At 38.8% G+C, this 25,628-nt stretch overlaps 1 protein-coding gene across 2 annotated transcripts in view; it reads right to left on the bottom strand.

Moving 5' to 3' along the window:
• The window catches only part of Mtm1 (myotubularin 1), a 94,350-nt gene that overhangs the window by 19,294 nt on the left and 49,428 nt on the right, over positions 1-25,628 (bottom strand). For both annotated transcript variants that reach the window (XM_090326857.1, XM_090326856.1), the window contains 3 exons: positions 11,718-11,801; positions 9,268-9,417; positions 4,535-4,723 (listed from right to left, as the gene is read on the bottom strand). In XM_090326857.1, the coding sequence (XP_090182983.1) occupies positions 4,535-4,723; positions 9,268-9,417; positions 11,718-11,801 (423 nt within the window). The remainder of the gene's footprint in view (positions 1-4,534; positions 4,724-9,267; positions 9,418-11,717; positions 11,802-25,628) is intronic.

The following is a 25,628-nucleotide window of genomic DNA, read 5'->3' as shown; positions in this document are numbered from 1 at the left end:
TTTCCTGGGATGGGACTCTGAATTCATGAGATAAAAGTCCTTTTCAAAATGCTCTATAATTACTAGCTCTTCTTCTGGATCTGGAAAGGCAAAAAAAAGCAGGTTCTGAAAGGTCCTCCATCAATTTTATAGCTATTACAGTACTCTTCAGAGAGTGGAGAGGTAGCCAAATTGAGGCAGTTGCAGCACCCAGGCTCTCTAGCAGCATTGCCTAGGACATGATGCATTACAGGAAGACAATAGTCTTTGGAGTCAGAAATCTCTAGGCCAATAGCTCTGTTTTGGCCTCTTTGCCATGTGATCTGGGGAAGGCACTTAACCTCTCTAAGCCTCAGCGTCCTTTCCTGTAAAACAGGGTTCACTCTGTAAATCTCACAGGATTAAAGGAGCCATTCTTTATTACAGCAGCTAACAGCAGCTACCATTTAATGAGCTCCTATGATGTTTCAGGAATGAATTTTTCATTATAAAATTTTATTTTTTAAATGATGCTGCAAGGCAGGTATTATCACAGATAGTATCAAACATGCTAATATTTTCTAGGATATGGAAACAAGAGGTTTATCTTTGTGATTGTTGTTCTTAATGTACTAGGTGAAATTATTTCTTTTTTCTCTTTTTCCACTTATGGTTAATCTCATGTGGTTATTGTATCTGGTTTTGTTATTGTATGTATGATTATTTGTTTATTTGAAATAGGGAAGGGAAGGGGAAAGACAAGATGATTGGGAAGGAGTTGGGGAGGGAAAGTGGGAGAAAAGCATGAGAAGGGGTATCAATGTTCAGGAAGTAATGCACCCACTACCTGGCGAATTCAAATATAATCCCTCTATTTGTTATCCCAACAATAAAATACAATTTTAAAACATGATAATATTTAACACATCCTCAAAGTCACAAAAATCATGAGTGTGACTTAAGTCTAATCTGAATTCAAAGTCTAAACCTATTCCATTATATCATGACAATCTTTCTGCTAGGAAAATACCAAGGATAGAATGCCACAGGTGGCAGGTAGGCAAAAATACTAGGTTCTAGAGAAGGCAAGATAGTTGCCTCCTACCATGATACACACAAGTTCTTTGTTGTGGTCGTAAGAACAGAAAAGTGCTTTGCTACTAATCTACATGCCCAGTAGCATGTACAAGCATTAACTTGCACTGCAATCTGCCTCTTTCCTTTTTCTTTTTAGCAATGGAAGGGATATAAGTTGTAGTCAGGGTTGGAAGGTGTAACACAATCTAGAGTTTTGTCTAGGGTTAGTCATGGAAGTTTCCTACAGCAGAAGTTAGGCTGCCACTTGAACTGCAAACCTGGAGACCTAGGAGTCAAGACTTCTGGCTAGAAGTCTTGATTCCTACAAACTGGGCAAGAACACAAATCAGAACACAGATACTTCTTTAGGGTGTGTTCCAAACAGCATCAGTGGGAAGTAGGCAGCAAACATGTATTTTCGCTGTTCTTTCTCTGGGTGTCTGTGTACTGATACTAGGGCTTCAACTCAGAGCCTGGGTGATATCCCTTAGGACTCTTTGCTCACAGCTAGCTAGAGTTCTAACACTTGAGCCTCACTTTTACTTCTGGCTTTATGCTGGTTAATTGGAGATAGGCCTCATAGACTTTACTGTCCAGGCTGACTTTGAACTATGATCCTCAGATCTTAGCATTTTGAGTAGCTAGGATTACAGGCATGAGAAACAACACCCAGCTTCTTTACCTATTTTTAAAGAGCTACAGTCTGATAAATAAACAAATGAGCAGACCTTCTTCTGTCTTCCTTGATAGTAGGAAAAGGCCAGAGGTGCTCTTGTCAGCTTGGCAGGCACCTTTGTAAAGGCACAGGACCTGGGAAGTAGGGGGCAGCCTACATTATGCTAGATCTGTAAGCTATAATGCAATGATATACGTCACCCACTCCCAGACAGATGGCCTGCTTCTCTGCACGTGTGGCTTTTAAGTAATTACAGTGATTTTTTCAAAGAGATACTTGACATTGGAATTCCTTTCACAAAAGATAAAAGGAAAAATCCAGTTGTATTTAAATTCATTACCATTGCATTGCCAGCAAAACAGGAGTGTCTTGGTACAAGAGCTTATCGACCCCTGCGTATGCTTTATTTAATGTGAAATGATGTGATGTTGCTGGTCACATCTGGGGTTGTAACTACTCACACAGGACAAACAGGGCCAATGAGAACAGAAGTCAAGAGAGAGTAAAAATCAATTAATCTAGCACAGGCTGAGTTCCCCAAAGTTCACATTTTCTATGTCTGACTTCTTTTAAAGTCTTTTCAGGTTTCCTCTCCTCAACAAAAAGAAATAAGCCAAATTACCTAATAAAATGATGAAAAAGTCAGACAGCCTGTTGCTATGGATATAGATGACTAAACTAGGGGAGAGCTACTGCTGTGGGAGAAGGGGAAGCTTAGAGTGGTTTTCAAAGAATAACCCAGAGTCCTTCAAGTCTTAGCCTTTTTCTTCTTAGTATTTACCTTTGTTTTCTTTCTGAGGACTGGAAATAGAGGCTCATTTTCCAAGTGTTAAGGCATTTAAGACTAATGTCAGTGGCTCATGCCTATTAACCTTAGCTACTCAGCATAGTGAGGTCTGACTATCATGGTTCAAAGACAGCCTGGGTAGGAAAGTCTCACTCTTATCTCTAAGGAACCATCAAAAATCCAGAAGTTGCCAGGCACGGTGGCTCACACCTGTAATCCTAGCTACTCAGGAGGCTGAGATCTGAGTATCAAGGTTCAAAGCTAGCCATGGCACTAAAAAGTCTGTAAGACTCTTATCACCAATTAATCACCAAAAAACCAGGAGTGGCACTGTGGCTCAAGGGGGAGGGTGGTAGTTTTAGGCTGAACAGCTCAGGGACAATGCCCAGGCCCAGAGTTCAAGTCCCAAGACTTACAAAAAAAATCCAGAAGTGGAGCTGTGGTACAAGTGGCAGACTATGAGCTTTGAACAAAAAAGCTCAGGGACAGCACCCAGGCTGTGAGTTTAAGTCCCAGGACTAGCACACACAAAGGTAAAACACCTAGGACTGGCTAATGCGGAGACAAACACATTGTAGTAGCTTTTAAGGATGACAACTTCTAGTTACTCATGATGTAGTGACGACCCTCATCAATCTCATATATGCATGCCTAAGAAGGTAGAAAGATGATCGAGATAGGTTTCTCTGAAAACAATAATAGACACTATCATGAACATGTTTATGACTGGAAAATGCCCACTCATGAATCTATTCATTTCTTAAACTGCTGTATAGAAATAGGAATATATATTTAGAGGTATACATGGTGTGCTGACTATTAAATCTTACATATGCAAGATATAATAATTGTAGCATCCCATAACTCTTTAAGGATGCCTTCCTATTCCATAAAGTGACAGTGATCAGAAAAAGTCAAATGAGCACTGAAAAAACTGTCATGTTTGCCTCAGTTTCCATGTGCCTATTTACCTAAAAGTTACTTTCATTTGATTTCTGTTTTCTTCTTTTGAAAGAGGGTCTCAATATAAAGCCCAGGTTAGTCATCTCAAACTCCTGACCCTCCTGACTTTACCTCCTGAGTATTAATTCTAATGTAACTTTCATTAAATCTCCTTGTTTTTAAGAACACCAGTTCCTTAAATATTTATTTAAACTCACATGATGGTGGTCACAGCTACTCATCAGGCTAAGATAAGAGGATTGCTTTACCCCAAAATTTGACAATGAACAGCCTGGACAAGACAGAAAGACTCTATCAAAAATTAATTCAACTCCGGTGCAGGTGGCTAAGGCCAATGATCCTATGCTATTCCTAGCTACTCAGGAGGCTGAGATCTAAAGATTCTGGTTGAAAGCTAGTCTGGGCAGAAAAATCTACGACATTTTTAAATTATGTTTAAGTAGTTGTACAAATTTTTTTTTCAGTTGTTGTTCTTTGTTTTTGTCAATCATGGGGCTTGAATTCAGGGCTTTGGAGCTGTCTCCGAGTTTTTTTTTTTTCTCAAGGCTAGTAGTGCTCTACCAATTGAGCCACAGCACTACTTCTCATTTTTTAATGCTTAATTGGAGATAAGAGTCTCCTGGGGACTTTTTTTTGAACCATAATCCTCAGTTCTCAGCCTCTTGAGTAGCTAGGATTACAGGCATGAGCCACCGGCTCCCAGCATACAAATGAGTTTTAATAAAAAAAAATGTCATTTTATTATGTGAGACACTTATCTCCAGTTAACCACCAAAACGCCAGAAGTGAAGGTTGGCTCAAGGGCTAGAGTGCCAGCCCTGAGCGAAAAAGCCAAGTGACAAGGAGACCCTGAGTCCTGGGTTCAAGCCCCAGTACTAGCACACATACAAAAACTAACACTTTCTGTCTTTCTTCCTGCCTATCTACCTACCTACCTACCTACTTGCCTACCTACCTACCTACTTACTTCCTTACCTACCTACTCTGTCCATCTGTGCAAAGCCACATGGCAGACATACTGTAGTAAAAACATAAACAAAACCTGTACCACATATATCACATTTTATACTCACCTTGTTGGCTACTGCATTCACGCTGGGTCTTGCATCATAGATGGTGAGTTTGGAAATTTGTCTGTTCGTCTCCCTGATTGCATCTAGGTACTTCTCATCATCCTTATTCCGTTTGCCACTCATGCCAACAAGAGGCTGACTGCAGCGTACAATGACTGTCTTGTTTTCAGGATGAATCCATGAGAGCACCTATGGTTCATTTGGAAAGTTTAATGTATTAAGCATCAAGAAAATAATTCAAATAAAAAAGTAAAGCTAAAACTAAGACACAAAAGTAAATCTGTATTTGCAAAACAAATACTTGCTCATTTACAAGTTCATGAGGTGCATGATGAGAAATGCGTATTTAATCCTATGTCTACTTAGAAATAATCCTTATAGCTGGTTGCTTTACTAGTCTTTTCTTAATTACTACCAATATCTAACAGAAACTAAATGCTTACCTCAAAGAAGGTATATAGTTAAAGGGAACAGAAAGCTTTTGATATGTGAATTTTGGATCTTACACTGGATTTATTATCATATGAAAATAGTCTGAACAAAAGTTAAGAACTAGGCACTAGTGATCCATGTCTGTAATCCTACCTACTCAGGAGGCTGGGATCTGATGATCACGATTCAGTGACAGCCTGTGAAGGAAAGTCTGTGACATTTTTTGTTACTGTTTGCCAATCCTGGGTCCTGAACTCAGGGCCTAGGCACTGTCCTTGAGCTTGCTCAAGGCCAGTGCTCTACTACTTGAGCCACAGTACCATTCCAGCCTTTTCTGTGTGTGTGGTACCAAGGAATCAAACCCAGGGCTTCATTCATGTTAGGCTAGGCAAGCAGTCTACCACTAGGTCACACTCCTGGCTGATTCTTCTTTTTTAATTTATTTAATTTTATTGTTAAGGTGATGTTCAGAGGGGTTACAGTTACATATATAAGTTAGTAAGTATATTTCTTGTCAAACATTGTTAATCCCCCCTTTTTCTCCAACTTCCCCTCCCCCAATTCCCTCTCCCCAAGATGTAATGTTCATTTCCAACATATTGTCTTGTGAGTATCACTGTGGTATTGGTTCACCCTTTGTCCTTTGTCTCAACATCCTTCCCTTCCCTAATTCAGATAAATGTATATACAATACACAGGATACCAAAAATAAAATACACTGGCAACAGGGGATAAACTATAGGAGAAAAATGAAAGAAAAAAGAAAGAACTTCACATAGTTCATTAAAAACCACAACAAAAAAGAAAAAAAAAACTTCTGCTTTCCATTCCTTGGAGTTCATTTTGCTTAGCATCATCTATGGTCATATGTACATAGCTATTCTTATTTTTCCCAGAGCTGAGGACCAAACTGAGAGCCTTGCACTTGTCAGGCAAGTGCTCTTCCACTGAGCTAATTCTCTAACCCCTACATGGCTAGTCCTGTGTCCAATAAATTACCAAAAAAGCAGGATATAGAGCTATGGCTCAAGTGGTAGAGTGCTAGACATGAGCAAAAGCGGCTGAGGGATAGTGCCCAGGTCCTAGATTCAAGGCCCAGGATCAGCAAAAAACAGGAGATAAAGTGAATCATCTCTGATATAAATATCTCTGCTCAAAATACTAACTCCTATCTACAGATCCTTTTTCTAATTGTCTGAATTCTCAAATCTAATGCAAGAGGAAGAAAATACAAGGGAAGCAGAGAAGATTCTTGATTGCCAAGAGAGCTCTCAGTCTCCTCAGAGAAGTTTGCATACCCTAAACCTACAGGAGCTGCTCCAGTTATTCCTCTAAATCAGTTTTCTCCAATTTATTTGTAAGTCTAAGAGTGTTAGCAGCCTAATTTCCTAGTTCATGTAGCATATGAGAAAAAGTATATATAAGGTCTTGAAAAATAGCAAGTTGTACACTGCAGCTGGACAATTGCTCTGTTTGTGAAATAGGTGTTAATAAACTATTGACAGTAGTAGAGTCCTGACTTCTAATGTTTAGCACAACTAGGTATGTATGGTAGAAAGCAGTTTGCTGAATAGTTTACAACAGGTGCTGGAGAAGAATTTGTATGTTTCTAATGAATAATAAATGTCTGAGAAGATGGACATGCCACTTGGACAGATCTGACCAGCTCACAATGCATACCTAAAACATCACACTGTAGTCCACACATATGTAAAATTCCTATTTGTCAATTAAAAAATAAATAGGGGAGCCTGGAGTTTGGCCTAGTGGTAGAGTGCTTGCCTAGCATGCACGAAGACTTGTGTTTGAATCCCTGGAACCATATACACACAAAAAAACTGGAAGTGGTGCTGTGGCTCAAGTAGCAGAGTGCTAGCCTTGAGCAAAAAGTGTCTAAGTACAGTGCCTAAGCCATGAATTCAAGCTCCAGGATTGCAAAACAAACAAACAATGTATGTACAAAGAACACCTAGGAGGATTGGAAAGGTGATATATGTAAATGACAGTATAGGCTTTGGGGTCAGATGCCAGCTTAGACATCTAATTTATGGCCTCTCTGGTTGTCTATCCTTCTTGGATAAATGACAGATAGTACCTGGGAGATGGGGAAGAATGTTCTTAAAGTAAGTTCATATTAGGCTTAGTGGCCAATCAGCTCAGGACGCAGTACAGAGAAATGCAGTCCGAAGGAAAGTGCCATACCCTTGTAGACTCACTTAACAGAAAAACAAATTCTTTGTTGTCTCTAAACTCACTGCCCTATGATGCTTATTATTGTAATGACAATTGGTTTGAAAGAAAAGACAGCATAATAATAAAATATTTATTCAAGGAATTGGGGCTCAAGTGGTAGAGCACTAGCCTTGGGAAGAAGAACTCAAAGACAGCAGCCAGGCCCTGAGTTCAAGCCCTATAACCAGCATGCACACACAGGCACAGAGATATATACATACACATATTCATTCTTGGAATAAATACCTTCCCTTGTATCATGCCAGAGAACAATTAAATATTACTGTGGCCCCTGCTTATAAATTCAAATTTGGACACTAGAAAGCCTTGTGAAAGGCACTAATGTGCCTCAAACATCTACATTCTAATGTAAGGTACAGATGAGAGAGCCTCTTGACTTGTCTCTCCTTACCAAGTCTTGAATTTGTCATCTCATTGCAGACACTGCCTTCTGTCAACAGCCTCTATTTCCTATTTATTCTTTTCTCTGTGATACCATGTTAGAAAATCCCACTCTACTGAGTGTTGTCATGTCTAAAAGATAGAATGTGGGAAAACATTCTATCTTTTTTAAATGATGCTTATTGACACATGGAAGTAATGAACATTTCAGAGTATAAACCCCCATGAGTCTGTTCAAAGCATATGGTATTATTTTATACTATTGTTATTAAAATGAATATTTAGAAGCAATAATGACAATGACATGACATGACATGACATGAAAACAGTCACTAAAAGATATCTATCACAGCATTGTTTTTAATAGCAAAAGAAGAAAAAAAACTCGACACATTAGTAAAAGAGAAGATTATATATATCAGTGTGGAAAGTTGGTCACAAGATGTTGAAAAGCTAGACAGATATAAATTAGAGTGTGGTGTTCTATTTCAAATGATTCAGTAAGAGCACAGAAGTGAGGAAGGGAGTGTGACAAAAAGGGAGTATGCTGGATCTCCTGAGGAGGTACATACCTGTTTATAAAGCTGTCTCATTTTCTTTCCTCCATATTTTATGAAATTTACACATACACACACACACACACACATATACACACACATCAATACAGTAGATACTCAACAAATACTGAGTGTACAAATCCACTCACAGTGCCCTAGCCCCATTTCTCTTGTTGATAAGCAAGTTTTCAGCAAAACTCTAATACTGGCTATGCCTCTGGCCAAGAAAAGTATGTTCAAGCAGAGTCCCAGAGGACTGAACTTGTACTCTCAACTTCATAATCACTGCTTCCAACAAAACTAGCTAAAGAACTTACTTTTAAGTGTAATATACATTGTGATGATATAAACTGATTAATAATCAAAACATCAAGAGAATTTTAAAAGTACAATGTAGGGTAACAACATACAAAGGTTCTTCTCAAATATCCTTTTAAGGACAAGAATGTCTAGATTTGAAAGTTAAGGGCAAAGTGTCATTAAATCTTAGTTTCTTCAACCTTTGTTTTGAAGAATCTATTTATATGAAATAAAACCCATTGTACTTACCATGATAGACCCTGAAATTTGACAGAGAAAGAAAATATGTCTCAATTTTTACTCAATAAAATGGATTACACAGTAGAGGGTATGACAGTGTGTAAATATTAAATGCTAAAAGGGAACTCTTTGAACTAGGTTTAATGACATGGTAGGCAGAATATCCAGAATAATCTGTTCTTAACTCCAGTTCAATAATACACTGAGATGACAGTCACAAAGAACCTTTCCTTCCTCTTTGCTCTTCCTCCCTCCCTCCTCCCTTCTTTACACAAGTACTAGGATCAGCCATGATGCCATCATATAAGCCGTCTTCCCTACACAGTTGTCTATCTACCTGCCTTCTCTACCCTCCATTCATTTTGAGCTCCTGAAGGGCAGGTGTTATTTTACTTTTTTCCCCTATTTAATTAGGTGCTTTGTCATCAAAGGGCACCAGCTTATTATTTGTTAGAATGAAATTTGGAAAAGAAATTTTCTGTGAATTACATGCTTCCTGTTCCTAGGGAATATAAAGGCATACAATTCAGAGAAATATTCTTTGAGAGCAAGGTTAATGGCAGTACTCACAGGAATGCGATTTCGGGATCTAAACGTTGCAACTCTCTTGAGGTCGTCATCAGAGGTACGGTAGGGAACCACCAGAAGAGCAGGGTAAGTGTCACAGAGTTCATAGCACTTATTCACAAAACTTATTCTCCAGTGGTGATTGGGTAAACCCTGTAGGAAAAAAAAGTAAGTCTAAGTCAGCACCATATGACTTCTGACTTTGCATTTTCCTGGTGCCTCTTTTCTTCTTTCTAGCATTCTGTGTGCATGCTTCTTTGACCACAGGGTGATGACAGCCTACCTATTTATAATAAGGATGTCAAATCAATAACCCAGACATGAAGGACATGAACAAAACACTGTGGTCTCCACATTTCTAAACTATCTTTTTCCAAGTACAGATTCATTTGACTTTGAGATCTCCTTTTATTTGATGTCTACACAACTTGGACAATATAGAATCATCCAAGTTTATCTCCCACCCATGCATCCCCCACATCCAAGAAAATAATCATAGGCAATGCTAATCTGTATCTGAGGGCAGAAGAGATCAGGTAAGTTCTTACTCAAAATGGAATGAAAGCTACCATTTATTACCAAGTGGAAGAGGCAAGGCTCATGAGGAAAAATCACAGAGGGGAAATAAAGGAAAACCCCCCAGGGGAGGCTCATTTCTCCACCTCCTGTGAGTTTTTAAAATTCAGTCATTTGTGATTGAGGTAACCCTACAGGTTGTGTGAGTAGTATAGTCATTTGCATTTAAAGCGGACTGATACTGTGACAGGGAGATACCTCCCCTCTTCTCAGCTACCCACAAAATGATATCCCATAAGGACAAGATCCAGAGGTGGTGGAATACTCTCCCCCATACTCACAGATGCACAAATACACACACGTAAGTGAGCTAGGTGGGTGTTTGCTTTGGGGACAGACATTGTACCTTTTCTTTAGGTCTGGCCCTATGTATCACGGACCAAACAGATGCTGGGTCTGATGCTGAATCCAATTAGAGGGGTTTAAGTCCCATCAGAAAGTTATAAGAAAAAAAGATCGCATATAATGGCAGTCTAGAACAAAGTACCTTCAGAAGTTCAAATATGCATGCAGTCATTAAAATAGGAACTGATTTGCATCAAGCTATACAGCCTGAGCTAAAGAAAAGTCTATTTTCAACAATGCTCTAGAAATATGGTAACATACCTTAATACCTAATTTACACAGGTCTCCATAACATAATTGTTTTAGTGGGGTTTTCTTCAAGCTGAGTAGCCAGCTGGTCCAGAAAAGAGCTTAGTAAACTGAGAGGTGTGCACAGACTTTGAAAACTCAGTTGTGTAAAAATGATTTATGGAAGCAATGGGACATACTAACTCACATGTGTTATACAGCAAAACTCTGACACCTAATTACAGAGCATCAAATTTGCTAATGAATATTCAAAGTACTTGGAAAATAGGCATGAGTCGGTTCTTAAAACTCATTCAAGGGCCAGGAATATGACCTAGTGGTAGAGTGCTTGACTAGCATGCACAAAGCCCTGGGTTCAATTCCTCGGTACCACATACAGAGAAAATGCCCAGAAATGGTGCTGTGGCTCAAGTGGTAGAGCACTCGCCTTGAGAAGCTCAAGGACAGTGCCCGGGCCCTGAGTTCAAGCCCCAGGACTGGCAAAAAAAACCCGCATTCAGTAAGATTTCTGAATTGTTTTAGGCATTTTGTAGAAGAATTATTTAAACAAAATCCACTGCAGTCAGGCACTGATGGCTCATGCCTGTAACCTAGCTTCTGAGGAGACAGAGATTTGAGGATCCCAGATCCCAGGCAAACCTGACATACTATTATCTTCAATTAATGAGCAAATCACCGGGAATGAAACCAGCTAAAGTAGTAGAGTATCAACTTCGAGTAGAAAAGCCAAATGAGTGGTCATGGTCCTTAGTTCAAGCCCAGTACAGACATGCACACAAAAATTTGTACATTGCTAATTCCACATAGTTATTCCACATAGTTATATCAGGGGTCAAATTATAAACGCAATGATTAATATACAATCATCAAATGTTTTGTGAAAGTAATCATTATAGTAAAGCAATTCTAATTCATCTGAATCTAAAACTCAGAATGAATATAATTTAAATTTCATGGTGATAGTTAAGCTCCCAAATATACAAATAAATAACAACATGAATTTCTAAAAATAAAATATAGAGAGGTTTAACTTTTTTGCATCCTAGGTACCAGACACATTTTATAACATGAAACTTTAGTTTTTCATATAGGGACACAAAAACTGGTCATTCACCTTTAAAGAGAATGGACTTGTAAATTACAGAGTGACAGAATGATTTACAGCTTACAAAAGGTGGCTAGTGCCATGGCCATTAAGAATATTAAGCAATAACGTTACTGGTTCTTAGAGACATCCTGCCCCCATACAAGAAACTCATCTCAGCCAACATCTATTAACTTACCTGCCTTCTATATTCTTCAACTGGGTTATACACAGCCCATCCATCTACATTAAATTTCTCTTCATTTAAAAATGCAAATAATGGCTAGAAAATGCAAAGAAAAGAATTGAAAGTTCAGTGTGACCAAATAATCTGTTAACAATACATCTTTTGATTTTTCACAAAATAAAATTTCACCAGATTTTCTGACCATGAAATTACAACCCAAACTGAGCCTTACAACAGAAGTCCGTGGAAAATTCAGGCCAGATATACACAATTTCTATCTTGAGTAATAATTACTTTTTAAACCTCAATTTTCTATAGCTACGAACATCTCTTTTAATTTGCTTTTAAAATGAGAGTCCATAAAAAATCAGATTTGCAGACCAAAAAATATCTATCAACTTCAAACAAGATTTTCAACTACTTAAGTAAAAACCCACTAAGTCTAAAAATTGAGGAATGATTATTAAACAGCATACCTATTTCTAAAGAGTACGGTGACATGTTTATTTAAATAGAAGTAGGCCATTAGAAAACTCTTAATTAAAAGTTTGCTGTGAATTCTAAATCAATGTACTGGCCTCTGAAAAGACAGAATACAGACCTTGTATGGCTTCTCTGTATGCGCACTCTCAAGACATTATTGATTAATTTACTAGCTTCAAATGTCATATGCCCACCGGTGGCCACTCTAGCTAGCACTTCACTGGGCTCCAGAAGTATCCCTGATCAACAACTCTCTCACACTAGGGCCACAGGGGACTGGGGTGGTAATAACCCCCAACCCAAGCCACACTCTTGACTCCAACTTACCAGTTCTGCTATTTCCAGTCCACATATTTCAGCCAATTGATACTCTGACCTAGATGACTGAGCCAAAAATCTTTTTTTTTGCCAGTCCTGGGCTTGAGCTCAGGGCCTGAGCAATGTCCTTGGACTTTCTCAAGGCTAGAGCTCTACCACTTGAGCCTCAGCACCACTTCCGGCTTTTTTCTATGTATGTGGTACCGAGGAATCAAACCCGGGTCTTCATGCATGCTAGGCAAGCACTTTAACCACTAGGCCAAATTCCCGGCCCGCCAAAAATCTTTTAAAAAGTATTTTTTTCCTTACCTAACACCCTGATCCATCTCTTACTTGGCTTGGTATAATAACTTCTGACTGTCCCCCTGTCTTTATCTTTACACCTTAAAGGTCAGAGTAAGAGTGTGCCACAGTGAAGTTAGGTCAACTCACTTCTCTGCCATGATCCCCTGTGGCTTTCCATCTGGCTCAGAGTAAATGTACAAGTCCTTCCAATGGCCAACGTGGCCTTATGCCATCTGGCTGGCTTTCCCCCACCCCAGCTATGTGTGCCCTGCTCACTCTGCTGTGGCTAAACTGGCTCCTAGGTTGACCCCTGAAAGTTCAGGGCACGTCTCAGCTTCAGGACCTTTGTCTTTACCTTTCTACCCTCCAGAATCCTCTTCTCTCATGGCTACTTCTCTTATTTCTCTCTCATTTCTGACCAAAAGTAACCTGAATCAATATCTTCTCTGACACATTACAGAAACGCAACATGCTACTTCCTCCAATCATACCCTTCCAGCCTGAGTCTTACTCTTTCATATCACTTATTACCATTGGGCTTATCAACATGTACACTTGATCACTGTTGGGTCTCCACTGTCCCCTTTCTAGAACATTGACTCCAAGTCGGCAGCTACTTGCTTTGTTCTTATCTTCCATCCTATTAACTAGAACAGTGTCTGCTCCATGGTTTGTAGAATATGTATTTGTTGACTGAATGATAACATGAAGCCCTAGAACCCCGACATGCCTGCTCTCTCTATAGGCTCCATGGCTGGGACCTTTTCCTCTATGAATTTCCCTACTTCGTCAGTACTGAAGCACATGGTTTTCCCAAATTTCCCAAACAATACAGCATCCTCAGTGCTAGGTGAGTATTTCATACTCTACAATGGATAACATGTGTTCCATACAGTAATAATGACACTGATCTAGCTAAGCAATTCACTGAGGCTCAAGCCTAAGAGAGACTATAGAGCAATGCTTAATTATTCAATACCACTGAGGGATATCAACTGAAGGCTAACTTAGACATCGGGTGAAAACAGAATGAAATTATTTGGTGTACTTCATCTATTAACAGAATTTACGGAACAAACCTAAGAACAAACCTTAGTGAGCTATCACTTTGAACACCTCCACCACATGGGTCAGTCCCTCTGCTTTTGGAGAAGTGATAGATGGCAGATATTTTGAAACATCATTGATTTCAGAAGAAAACTCTGAAATAATGTTGATTTTTGTTCTTTGCTTTTAGTTATCTGCATGCTGCACATGAAACTCAAGGAAATATGGAATGAGTGCTTAAAAGAATGAATGCTTCAACCTTTTTTCTAGAGAGAAAATTAAATTCAATAATACTGTCAGTGTTCATTAACATGCCAGTAGCATTTTCAAGGTAAACTGCTATTTCTCAGCCACTGATATTAAAGCAACTTTTGGGGCCTCAAGTATCCTTTCTTCTCTCTTATGTGAAAACGGATGTTTTAGAAAGTTATACACTTATTATCAGATGAAAACTATATGGCCCAAATCAAAATTATCTCCATTATTTCCTCAATATGTTTGACTCAAAAGAACTCAAGCACAATTTTTTTCCCTCCTGTGTGTGAGGCAACAACATCTCCATGGTAGCTACATATCAGGTGGCCTTTCTCAAGAACGTCCTTCTACAGTGACAGCTCACATTGTGAAGATATTCTTTATCTCTGAAACATACCAATGACAGCTTGGCAATAGAAACAGCCTTCTAGTCTACGCTTGATGCTAAGAGCTAGGCACACACCTCAAGTATTTTGTGAAAATCGATTACATAACGGTCCAATACTTCTCATCATGAAATAGAATATCAACGAATGTAATAATACTGCATCACAGTATTAAATCAACATCTTTATAATCTAAATAAATTAACTTAGAGTTAGTTACAGGACAACAATTTTCAAAAGCATTGCTTACTAGTGCAAGCTTTCCACAAACTACTTGGACTCAACTGAAACAAGCATTCGAAAAGAATGAATTTTAAGGAATTACGCCAGGACCTACTTTCCAGATATTTTAGTTTCTCCTTTCCTCATTAAATATTCAGATGAGAGAAACAAAGTATTTTATAAACAAAGAATTTTATAATACAAGCTCCCAGTAGAAAAAAAAGAACATCAAGTATTAAAGCAATTCTAACGAATTCAATAGTCTGTATATCATTACTACTTGAAAAAAAATTAATATTATACATAGCCTGTATTTATCAAGAGACAAAAATAACATAGACCTACATTCTCTATCTTACTTAGCTATTGAAATTCATACATAATATTTACAGTCAATGTAAAACTGTACAAATTTGTGATCTGTAATTTAAATCCACTATCATTTTGTAAAAATGAATGTCTTTTTTTAAATTTTTTAATTATTTATTTTTTTGCCAGTCCTTGGGCTTTCTCAAGGCTAGAGTTCTACCATGTGAGCCTCAGTACCACTTTCGGCTTTTTTTCTATGTATGTGGTACTGAGGAATCAAACCTGGGCCTTTGTGCATGCTAAGCAAGCACTCTACCACTAGGCCAAAATCCTGGCCCCAAATGTATTATTTTTAAAGAAAGTGTTTTCAATTCTTTAAATACTAGACTTAGGGAATAGATAAACTATAAAATTATTATTGCAGGTTTATTTTCTAAGATCAACGACATAGATGTTGAATCAGAAAGTAGACAGAAATGATAACTACCTCTGCAGCAACTTACCATGCTTGTTCTTTCAATATTACTTCAATTATTGCACTACTAAGTGATAAATATCAGCCTTCAGATTCTCATCCTCCAGTTTTCAAAAAAAAATATTTCTCAGTGCTTTTCCAGAGTTAATCTGTCTGGACATCATCATTGTAAAGTACAGAGTGTCCAAGGCAGGTGGAAAGTGGTTACAACCTTCACTGGGTAAACTATTAAAAACTAAAGTTAGTAAGTTTTTAGCTGCCATTTATTTTATCTTCAGGACCGTACACTGCAAAAACTGTCCCTAAATCTTACCTCATGTGGGTCTATTCTATCAATTGGGGAAATGGAAGGCCCATGGAGCACACTGGGTGTGGAGAGCACTGGATGTGGAATTTTATCTATTAACCATCCTCCCAGTAGGGAGTCCAGTTTACCAGAGAGGAAATGTTGAAGTCTTCCCTCTGATTCCATGTTCACCTAGGGGAGAATTCAAGAAAAATCCAGCCCCAGTCAAGCAAAGTCTGAAATTCTCTCAGGTGATAGTGACCATGTGAGTCAAGGTGCTTTCGTCCCTAGAGCTTGGCCTCAGAATTGGGGTGGCTTTGGCTGGGTTTACTTCAAGAAGTCTAAGCTGGGTACCAGTGGCTCACTCCTGTAATTCTAACTACTCAGGAGGCTGAGATCTGAGCATCATGGTTCAAAGCCAGTCCTGTAACTAAATTCTATGAGACTCTTATCTCCACTTAACAACCAGAAAACTGGAAATGGCACTGTGGCTCAAGTGATAGAGCAATAGCCTTGAGCTGATGAGCTCAGGGACAGTGCCCAGGATCAGAGTTCAAGCCCCATGACTGGCAAAAAAAAGAAATCCAGGTAGGATGCCTGTGACCCACGTCTCCCCTATGGAACCACAATCTCTGGGGGATGATTTCTCTACTGCTCTTATATAGGAAAGACGATCTGAAATACATCAGAAACCTTAAGAATTTGTAGTGAAGCTAGTAACTACTTTAATTTTATTTACAGTTACTCTGAGGTAATCATAGATTCCCAGGAAGTTACTAAGAAATATAAAGAAAGATTGCATACATTCAACACTAGTTTCCCCAATGCTAACATCTTTTATAATCGAAGACACTATTAAAACTAGGAAACTGACAGCAGAGAATTTACACTGTCAACTTCCTTGCCCTGGTTCCCCCAAGTGAAAATTTCATCAGTTCTAATACCTATCAGTCAAGAGATATGATGAACAGAGACTTTCACAAAAGCAATCATGTATATTTTTTCAGATCAAAATAGCACATAGTAACATTTGAAAAATGTTAAAGGACAAAGTTGAGATGAAAACCTCTGATTTCACACTAGCAATAAAAATACATCTGACATAAAAATATAATTTGTCATTTTAATTTATCTATATTTAGCATCTCTGTGTCTTGTCCAAAATGACAACAGATTTCAATTTTTACTTAATTGGCCATTATTTTTAATGGTGCCATTCACTAACTGTGTATTTTATTGATCAGTTTTGCTATGTAATTTTAAAATTATTATTTATTTGTATTACCATAAAGTAGTTGTATGAAGGAGTTTTGGTTCAACATTTCAATTTCAGTATTCCTTTGTTTGAACAGGAATTTAAATGAACATTCTTTCTCATTTAATTTCTGAAATATTTTAAATTCAAAACTGATAAGTGCTTCCATCTTACCAGGAAAGGGCCCAGGAATGTACAGTTACCTCAGTCCCATTTTCTAGATTACAATTAAGAAAGAAGATCACTTCATAGAAGAAGCGAGGCTCTGAAACTTGGCATTATATAGACAAGCTTTCAGCTTGTCTTGGCATTAGTGACTTCATGTAAATTAGTTTGACAAAGTTATTCCAAAAAAGCCATCAAAAGTTTCAAAGGTCAAAAGCAGACTGTACATAAATTAACATTTATATTTTCATTTCTGTAAATAATTTCCTTGATCCTATTTCTACTGCCCACAAAATCTATAATGCTTGGCACAATGGCTTAATAAATACTGTGGGTCATAGTTACCTGTATGTATAAATATTCCTATTTATCTATTCAGCCAAACTCAAAAAGTACATGTGAAATGTCATTTGAAAAAAAAAAAGAAAAAAAAAGAAAAAAAAAAGAAATGTCATTTGAGACCACTTTGAAAAAGGAACACTCTTCACTACACATCTATAATCAAAATCATGTAAAGGCTGACCTTTTTTAAAGCTCACCCATTGTACCTATTCCCACTGTAATTCTATCTCCTGGAAATTTTGGCCACATCTATTTATAAAAAGGAGTGAACATAACAAGGCCTAAAATATAATCACCTATGCCAGAGCTCAGGATCTGTATCTCCTATTTCACCTGCCTCCTAGAGGTCTATACTTGGTCGTCCCACAGGTACTTGAGCCTTAGCAGATCCTATGTGCAAACTCTTTCTCACTCTTTTATCCAGAATCTTCCTTCTGTATCAAAGGACTCACCCTCTGACTATATTCAATCATCATGTAGACCTTGCTGAAATCCATTCTCTCCCCTCACTGTTCCATGGCATCACAGATCAAGGATACTAATAATGATTCCTAGAGATAGATTCTGTCCTGACACTAGTCTTGTCCACTCAACAACTTACCCTGCACATAGCAGCCCAGAAAATTTTCATGAAATGCAAGTCAAATCATGTCATGTTATTGCTTAAAAATCTATACATGGCTGTCTTCACATTTGGACAAAAAGTGAAACTTCTTGGTAATGTACACAGACAAGGCTTTTCATGATTTGACTGGCCTTGCCCTACAGTACCAAGCATGTTTTGTTGCCAGTCTCATACATGAATATACCCTCTATGCTCTGGACTTGAAACCGTATGTGGGACCAGGGCCAGTCTTTCTGACCTCTGCACGTTTAATGACTGTTCCTTCAGTATGGCATGGCTAGACTTTTGCCTGATAAATGTTCCTCTCATCTTTTAGGAGTCATCTCCCATGGGAAGTCTTCCTTTCATGATCCCATGCAGAATGGAAATGAATTGCCTGTGCACATCATCCGGGAAAATGGCACTCCTGCTCCCTGGGGACAGGCAGTGGGTTTCAGCTCTAGATTCTAGAGCCTCACCATAATGTAGACATTCTGCCAATGCCTGCGCAAAATGAGAAGCAAACCACTGAAAAAGAGGAACAAGAAAAGGTGGTCTACCTTACCAGACAGTGCATGTTCTACTTATAAAACTTGAGCAGTTAACAGAGGGCTACAGGTGCATAAACACAATGACACATGCAAAAGAAACACAAATAAGACAAAAAATGCTTAAAATTTTCTTGTAAAAAGAAAACACAAAGAGAAATTCCCCTGACTTTGCCTCAGTATTTTTTCAAAGCCAGACTAGGCACTAAAGTCTGTGATACTCTTATCTCGAATTAACCAGCAGAAAACTGCAAGTGGGGCTGTGGATCCAGGGGTAGGATGGCAGCCTTGAGCTGAAGAGCTCAGGGACCAGGGCCAGAGTTCAAGCCTCACGACCAAAAAACAAAAACAAGAGCTTTAACTTGTGTGGTTGTTGTTCGTTCTTAATTTACTGTTATTTCCCTTCTCTTTTGTTGCCCTTTGGTTAATCTCATATTGTTACTGTATCTGACTTTGTTACCTGGTATGTTGTTATATACATTTATTTATTTATTTAAAATAGGAAAAGGAAGGGAGGAAACAAGATGATTGGGAGGGGGTTGGAGGAGGGAAAAAGGGACAAAATCATGAGAAGGGGTATGAATGTGTGAGAAGTAATGCAGCTAATACCTGATGAATGTAACTCTAACCCCTCTATACATTACCCAGATAATAAACACACACACACACACACACACACACACACACACACACACACACACACAGATAAATTCCCCTGACTTTGCCTCATGTATCTTTTCTCTTTGCTGGTTTTGGCCTCCATCCTTTTGCTGAAATAAATCATACCTGAGTACAACCACATGTTGACAATTCACCTCCTGGTGAATCAATGTACCTAAAATTAGGGATGCTTGATACATACATATTTTCAGAAAATGTACATAACAAAACCATCACAAATATAGCCAAAAGATATGAGAAAAGATCCCATTGGAAATATAATTCAATACTTATAGATGAGAAAGTGATAAGGGTTGTCCAAATGGGAGACCAGCTTCAGGGGTAATGGGGAGAAGAACTGAGATACAGAGATTGAAGAGAACAGAGGGCCAAGTCTGGGAGGAAACAGAAAGGACATTGTTACAGTATCTCAGTTTGTTATCTGATATATTGGATTTATTTGTATTTGGTTATTTGAAATTGGATAGGGAAGGGGGAAAACCAAGATGGGGGGGGGTAGAGGGGAGGGTAATGGGGACCAAGACATGTGAAAGGGTATCAATATATGTGAATTAATGCACCTTCTATCTGGCAAATATCATGTAACCCTTTTATTAATTACAATAAAAAATATAAAAAAAAGACTAAGAAAGCAAGACGAGTTCTTCGATTAGTCAACATAAACATGCCCCATATTGAATCTCTATTCACTGGATAATTCATACCCATACTCAAATAATCAAAAAAGACATAGGCTAACCAGGCACTGGATAATTCTATCTACTTAAGAGGCTGAGATCTGAGGATCAACTTGGGCGAGAAAGTCCATAAGACTCTTATCTCCAATTAACTACCAAAAAATGAGAAGTGCCACTGTGACTCAAAGTGGTAAAGTGCTAAACTTAAGCAAAAAAGCTGAGGGACAGTGCCCACACACACACACACACACACACACACACACACACACACACACACACATGCCCCAAAGGTATTTATTACTCAGCTCACTAATAATTATGTAAATACTTTTTCCTAATTAATTTACATTTAAAGTAGAGCAAAACAATGGTTCAATATTTAATTCCCATGAGAAGTTTTGATGGCACCAAAGCTGGGCAAAAAGAAATGGTTCTGATTTGATCATTATACAGAGTATACATGAGTTGAAAGTTCACATTGTACTTGGTAAGCATGTGCAATTGCTATGTGTAAATGAAAATCTATATAGAAAACCCCAGGGAAAAGGAAACAATGAAAGTGATGCCAAACCAGTGTAATCAAGCCTGTGAATGCCTAGGCAGCACTGTCAAAGACACATAGCCTCCATTTTTGGATGGGGTGCACAGCAATCTAACCCCATCCACAGGAACGTTTTAGAAAGCCAGCTATTTTTGTCCCTTTACCTGTGCACATTTCAATTGACACACCAAAAAATGGAGCTATATATATGATTGTCAAACAGCTCAGAGCATAACTTGTACGAAATACTGTGAGGTTCAAGCTCATTCCAGAGTGTCACAGAAAAGTGGGGAGTGTACAAACACAAATCTGAATGAGCCATGGTGTCCTGAAAGCAGTAAGTCCATGAAAGGTCAAAAGATGTAAAACAGAAAAATGGAAAACCATTTCTGAAAATTTCTTTTCAATACCTAGTACTGCCTCCCATATTTCCAACTTCTAGTTCAGATGCTTTCTAAATTTCATACTCTGACACTGTAGACTGTGAATGGGTCCTTTACCAAAATGCAACTCATGGTTTGTTAATCATACAACTAGTTTTTATGCAGTATCTCTCCTTTAAAGGAGTTCAACTGTTCCACATATCATCACAATTACTTTATAAATAGTCGTGTGTGTGGCGGGGGGTGCCAGGTGATCATCCTTGTTCCTTCGCCTGCTGGGAAAATGGTGCACTAATAACAGAACAGCTGACATTTATTGGGTACTTACCAAGTGCCAGGCAATATCATAGGCACTTTACATTTAATCCTCACAAAACCCCTATGGGGTAGAGGCTGTTATTATCCCTATTACAGATGAGAACACTAGAGCACATAAATATTATGTGATTTCCAAGGTGGTGAAGCAGGGACGTCACTGAGCCAGATTCAGACATGGGCCACTAAATTCACATTCTGAGCTCTACAAACAAGTCCCTCCTCGGTCTCCAACGACTGCTCTAGCACTGGCAACTGGGTCTTGGGCTTCTCTTCAAATCTAGACTTGTATTGTATGAACCTGCATACTACAAGTTTACTTAAAACACAAAACCTTCATTTAAAATATTTTTTTAAAAAATTGCCCAAGGCTGCTGCTGGCTCACGCATATAATCCTAGCTACTCAGGAGGCTTAGATCTGAGGACTGAGGTTCAAAGCCAGCCTGAGCCTGAAAGTCTTATGTCCAAATAATCACCCAAAAAGCTGTGGCTCAACGGGTAGAGTGCTAGCCTTAAGTGAAAACGCTCAGGAACAGTACCCATAATCCTGACTTCAAGACCCATTGCCAGCACACAAAAAAGTCAAGAAAATCAATGCATATCTACAATTACACATATTTTTGTTTATTCATTTTGATAATAACTTCAAATGTATTTTATGTTACATATTCTTCCATTATCTAAAATAGTGTCTTCCAAACTTTCTGGCCCATGGATTACATGGTACACTTTAATACTAGGACCCACAAGATGTGCACAACGTATACACACGCACGCATGCACGCACGCACACATACACCCTGTGGTATATTCATCATATCGTAGTATAGTCCATTTAAAGGAATGGTTGCAAATTTGTTCACTGATTTTTGACTCAATAATAGGTCTGAACTTATAATTTAGTAAAATTCTTCTTATCTCTCATAGTGCCACCTGGACACAAAAGGAACAAACAATAAAGAAAATCAATTAAAGATTTTTCCTATTGAAAATGTCACCTCGGGAGGGAAAGGGGCAGAAAAACAAGGGAGGAGTAACAATGTTCGACAAAAAATGTATTCACTACCTTACTGTGTAACTGTGACCTCTCTGTACATCACCTTGACAATAAAATTAAATTAAAAAAAAAAGAAAATTTCATCTTAACAAACCATTTTCTGTAGTGCTATCAGGCTATCAGGCTCTATTCACATATGTATAGTTTTGATTTCTGCCTTTAAAAGATTGCCACAATATTCAAAAGATTGTGACACTGCTGAGAAATGTATCATTTACTTAATACTGCTATTGAGTTGTGTGTAATTTATGAGAATTAAGTACAATTTCTAGTGCTCAGAAAGCAAAGATAAAACAAGAGAGCAAATGTTCTGGCCGAAAAAGCAATCGTTGCCTATGAACCATGCACAGTGCTACACTGGATTGACAAATATAGCAAGAACAAGTTAATGGTTTGTGGTGGCCTTGGTGTTACTAAACAGCTCAAGGTCAATTCAAAGTTGAAGTCACCACACTTTGAGCAGTGAAAATACTAAAGGGGTGGGAGGCAAGAGAGAGCCAATGTGTGAGCTGAAAGAAGAAAAGCCCACCCACGTTCCCTTCACGCACAGCTGGCCTTGCCACCCAGCTCTGCTGGCCTCAGGGCCCAGTTCATGAAGCCAGCAGCAAGTTCCCTTGGGACTTTGAATGCTGATAAAGATCACCAAGATCATTTGCAGCTGCTGCACATTACTCTAACATTAACAGTGATATTTTTCAAGCAGAAGCTTTGTATTGTTCGATGTGATCAGCCTTGGATAGTATTTCCAGGAAATGCCTTTTTGGCACACGTGCATATTCCCCAGCGGGGCAGTTTGGAAACTTTTCTTCCCCCTCTGTCTCTGAGGAATCATGGTCCTTTCTCCTTTCCAAAACTGCCTTATATGGAGGGCCTGGTGTTCCCCCTAACCCATTTGCCATCTTAAGGATCCTGTTCTAGAAATGACTCCTTCTCCCTCTTGCCTTGAAAAGAGGCAAATCTTGTCATCCTTTTTACAAATATATTCATTTACCTTTCTCACGTGCTAAGGGAGAAAAATTTCCTTAGTTGCTGACCCTACTTTTTCATTCCCTTTCCTTTTTTCTGTTTTAACCACCTACTTCCCTAAAGAAACAAACTGGTTTCAGTCTTTTCCACTCTGACATCGTTTTCATGACTGGTAAAAGTTCAACAAACTTAAACCAAATGCTAAATTAAGCATAGTAAATATACGGATAGTGAAAGAAAAGTCCTCCTCTTTCCCCTCTCATCCTCCATGTTTTCTCCCCCCAAATCCCTCTGATTTCTCCTTCAATGACACCCTACTCTTCTCACCAAGGCACTGAGGCCCCAAGCCTGAGAACCAGTGGAAATTCATATTCTTCCCTGACCTCTCTGAATAAGCTACTACTCAAGTCTATGGAACCTCCACTCCTTTTCTGCCCACGTCCCAGTTCAGGACTTGCCTGCACGTGGCACACGTCCCTGGCTCAGGTTTCCCTTCCAATCTGTTTTTATGGTGTTGTCCTCACCTCTACCACTATCCTCAGATCCTTCAGTAGGTCTTCATTTCTACCTAAAATATAACTTCCCCATCCTAGCAAGGCCACCTTCGGATGACCCTAAATCTCCTCCCCTACTCCTGCCAAGCACTGCTGGTCATGCTCTTAAGCACTGCCTGCAATCCCATCAGCTTTCTTCTTGGGTTGAGGGCCAGGTCTTATTTCTGCCTGGAGTTCTACTTCCTCCACCTCCCTTTCCTACTGGAAATTATCTCTGTCCTTCAAGGCCCAACACTAACAACAATTAACTCCACAAGGCTTCTTCCCATTTCCTTTCTGTGAGACACCAGGGGACTGTCCTTACATTTTTCTTGCACCACAGTACGTGAATGATCATTTTCTGGAGCCTTGTACACTTCTACTAGACTGTCACTTCCTGCAAATATCTGGGTAGTGTGCATCCTGCAGCATTCTCTTTATCCTCCTTCATTGCTCCATGACATCACAACACAGGACTCTGAAATGAACTTGACTTACAACAGTTGCATACGCTGACTTGCATATCTGGAACTAACATTCTAAAAGCAGTGTCGATAGCTGATTTATTTGGGGGTAGGTAGGGAAGAGTTGTTTGTTTCATGCTGACACTGGAGCTTGAACTCAGAACTCTTGGCTTTTTTACTCAGACTGGCACTTGACTATTTCTGGCTTTTTGCTGGTTAATTGGAGATAAGAATCTCAAGGACTTTCCTGCCCATTCTGGCTTCAAACCCTGATCCTCAGATCTCAGCCTCCTGAGTAGCTAGGATTACAGCTGTGCTTGGCTACTAATTATGTGCATAATATATATTTTTGTTGACTGATGTAAGCATTTTTTAAAAGATGACTTTGAGTGGTTAAAACTGAGATAAGGGGATTTTTCAAAAATGTACATGAACAATTCAGCTCATGTTCCTCCTCTTGGATGTGTTTCATGATGATATCATATCCTTAAGGAAGAAGTGAGGACTGCCAACACAGATAAAAATACATATATATAGCCATGTACCTTGAGAAGTCAAGCCCTTTGTAGTGACTCCAGTGCCAGCAATACAGAACTCCATGTTCTGATGCTAGATGCATAATATTCAGAAACATTCATCCCATTTGTTCCTATATATTGATTTTTCTATCACTTTCTACCAAAACTGAGTTCAATTTAGAACTTGTCATTAGGATCAGATACCAGTGGCTGGTGTCTATAATCCTGGCTACTCAGGAGACAAATCTGGGAGTCATAGTTCAAAGCCAATTGAGGCACAAAAGTCTTAGAGATTCATCTCCAATTAGCTAGCAGAGAGCTGAAAGTGGAATGGTGACTCAAGTGGCAGAGCACTAGCTTTGAGCAAAAAAGTTCAGAGACAGCACCAAGACATGATTTCAAGCCCCTGGAGCAAAATATCCACATACATTAAAAAAAAAACAAAACTGGAATGTAACTCAATGCTAGAGTTTGCCCACCTAGCATGTGGGAGGATCTTGCTTTGATCTTAAGCATTGCAAAACCAAACTATAAAATCTCTCCCATGGAGGAGTCAATATACCATAGAGGTAGGAAGCATTACTGGCAAGAGAGTTACAACACAGCTATTACATAAGGCAAGGTGAGATAAGAGTCCCAACCGAGGTATCTACAGAGTCTAAAATGTAGATAGGAGATAAATTCTCTCTGGGGATCCACATATGGCATGGAAAGGGCTTCAGATTGAGCAAAACACTGAAAGAAGAATATGTGCATGACCAGCACAACCCTGAGTTGTGGGGAAAGGTGATAGAAAAATCCAATCTG

The sequence above is a fragment of the Megascapheus bottae genome, chromosome X, assembly GCF_031878675.1.
Source record: "Megascapheus bottae isolate mThoBot1 chromosome X, mThoBot2.hap1, whole genome shotgun sequence".
Lineage (NCBI taxonomy): Eukaryota > Metazoa > Chordata > Mammalia > Rodentia > Geomyidae > Megascapheus > Megascapheus bottae.
Note: the sequence above shows the minus strand (reverse complement) of the source record. Positions and strands in the feature narration are given on the sequence as shown.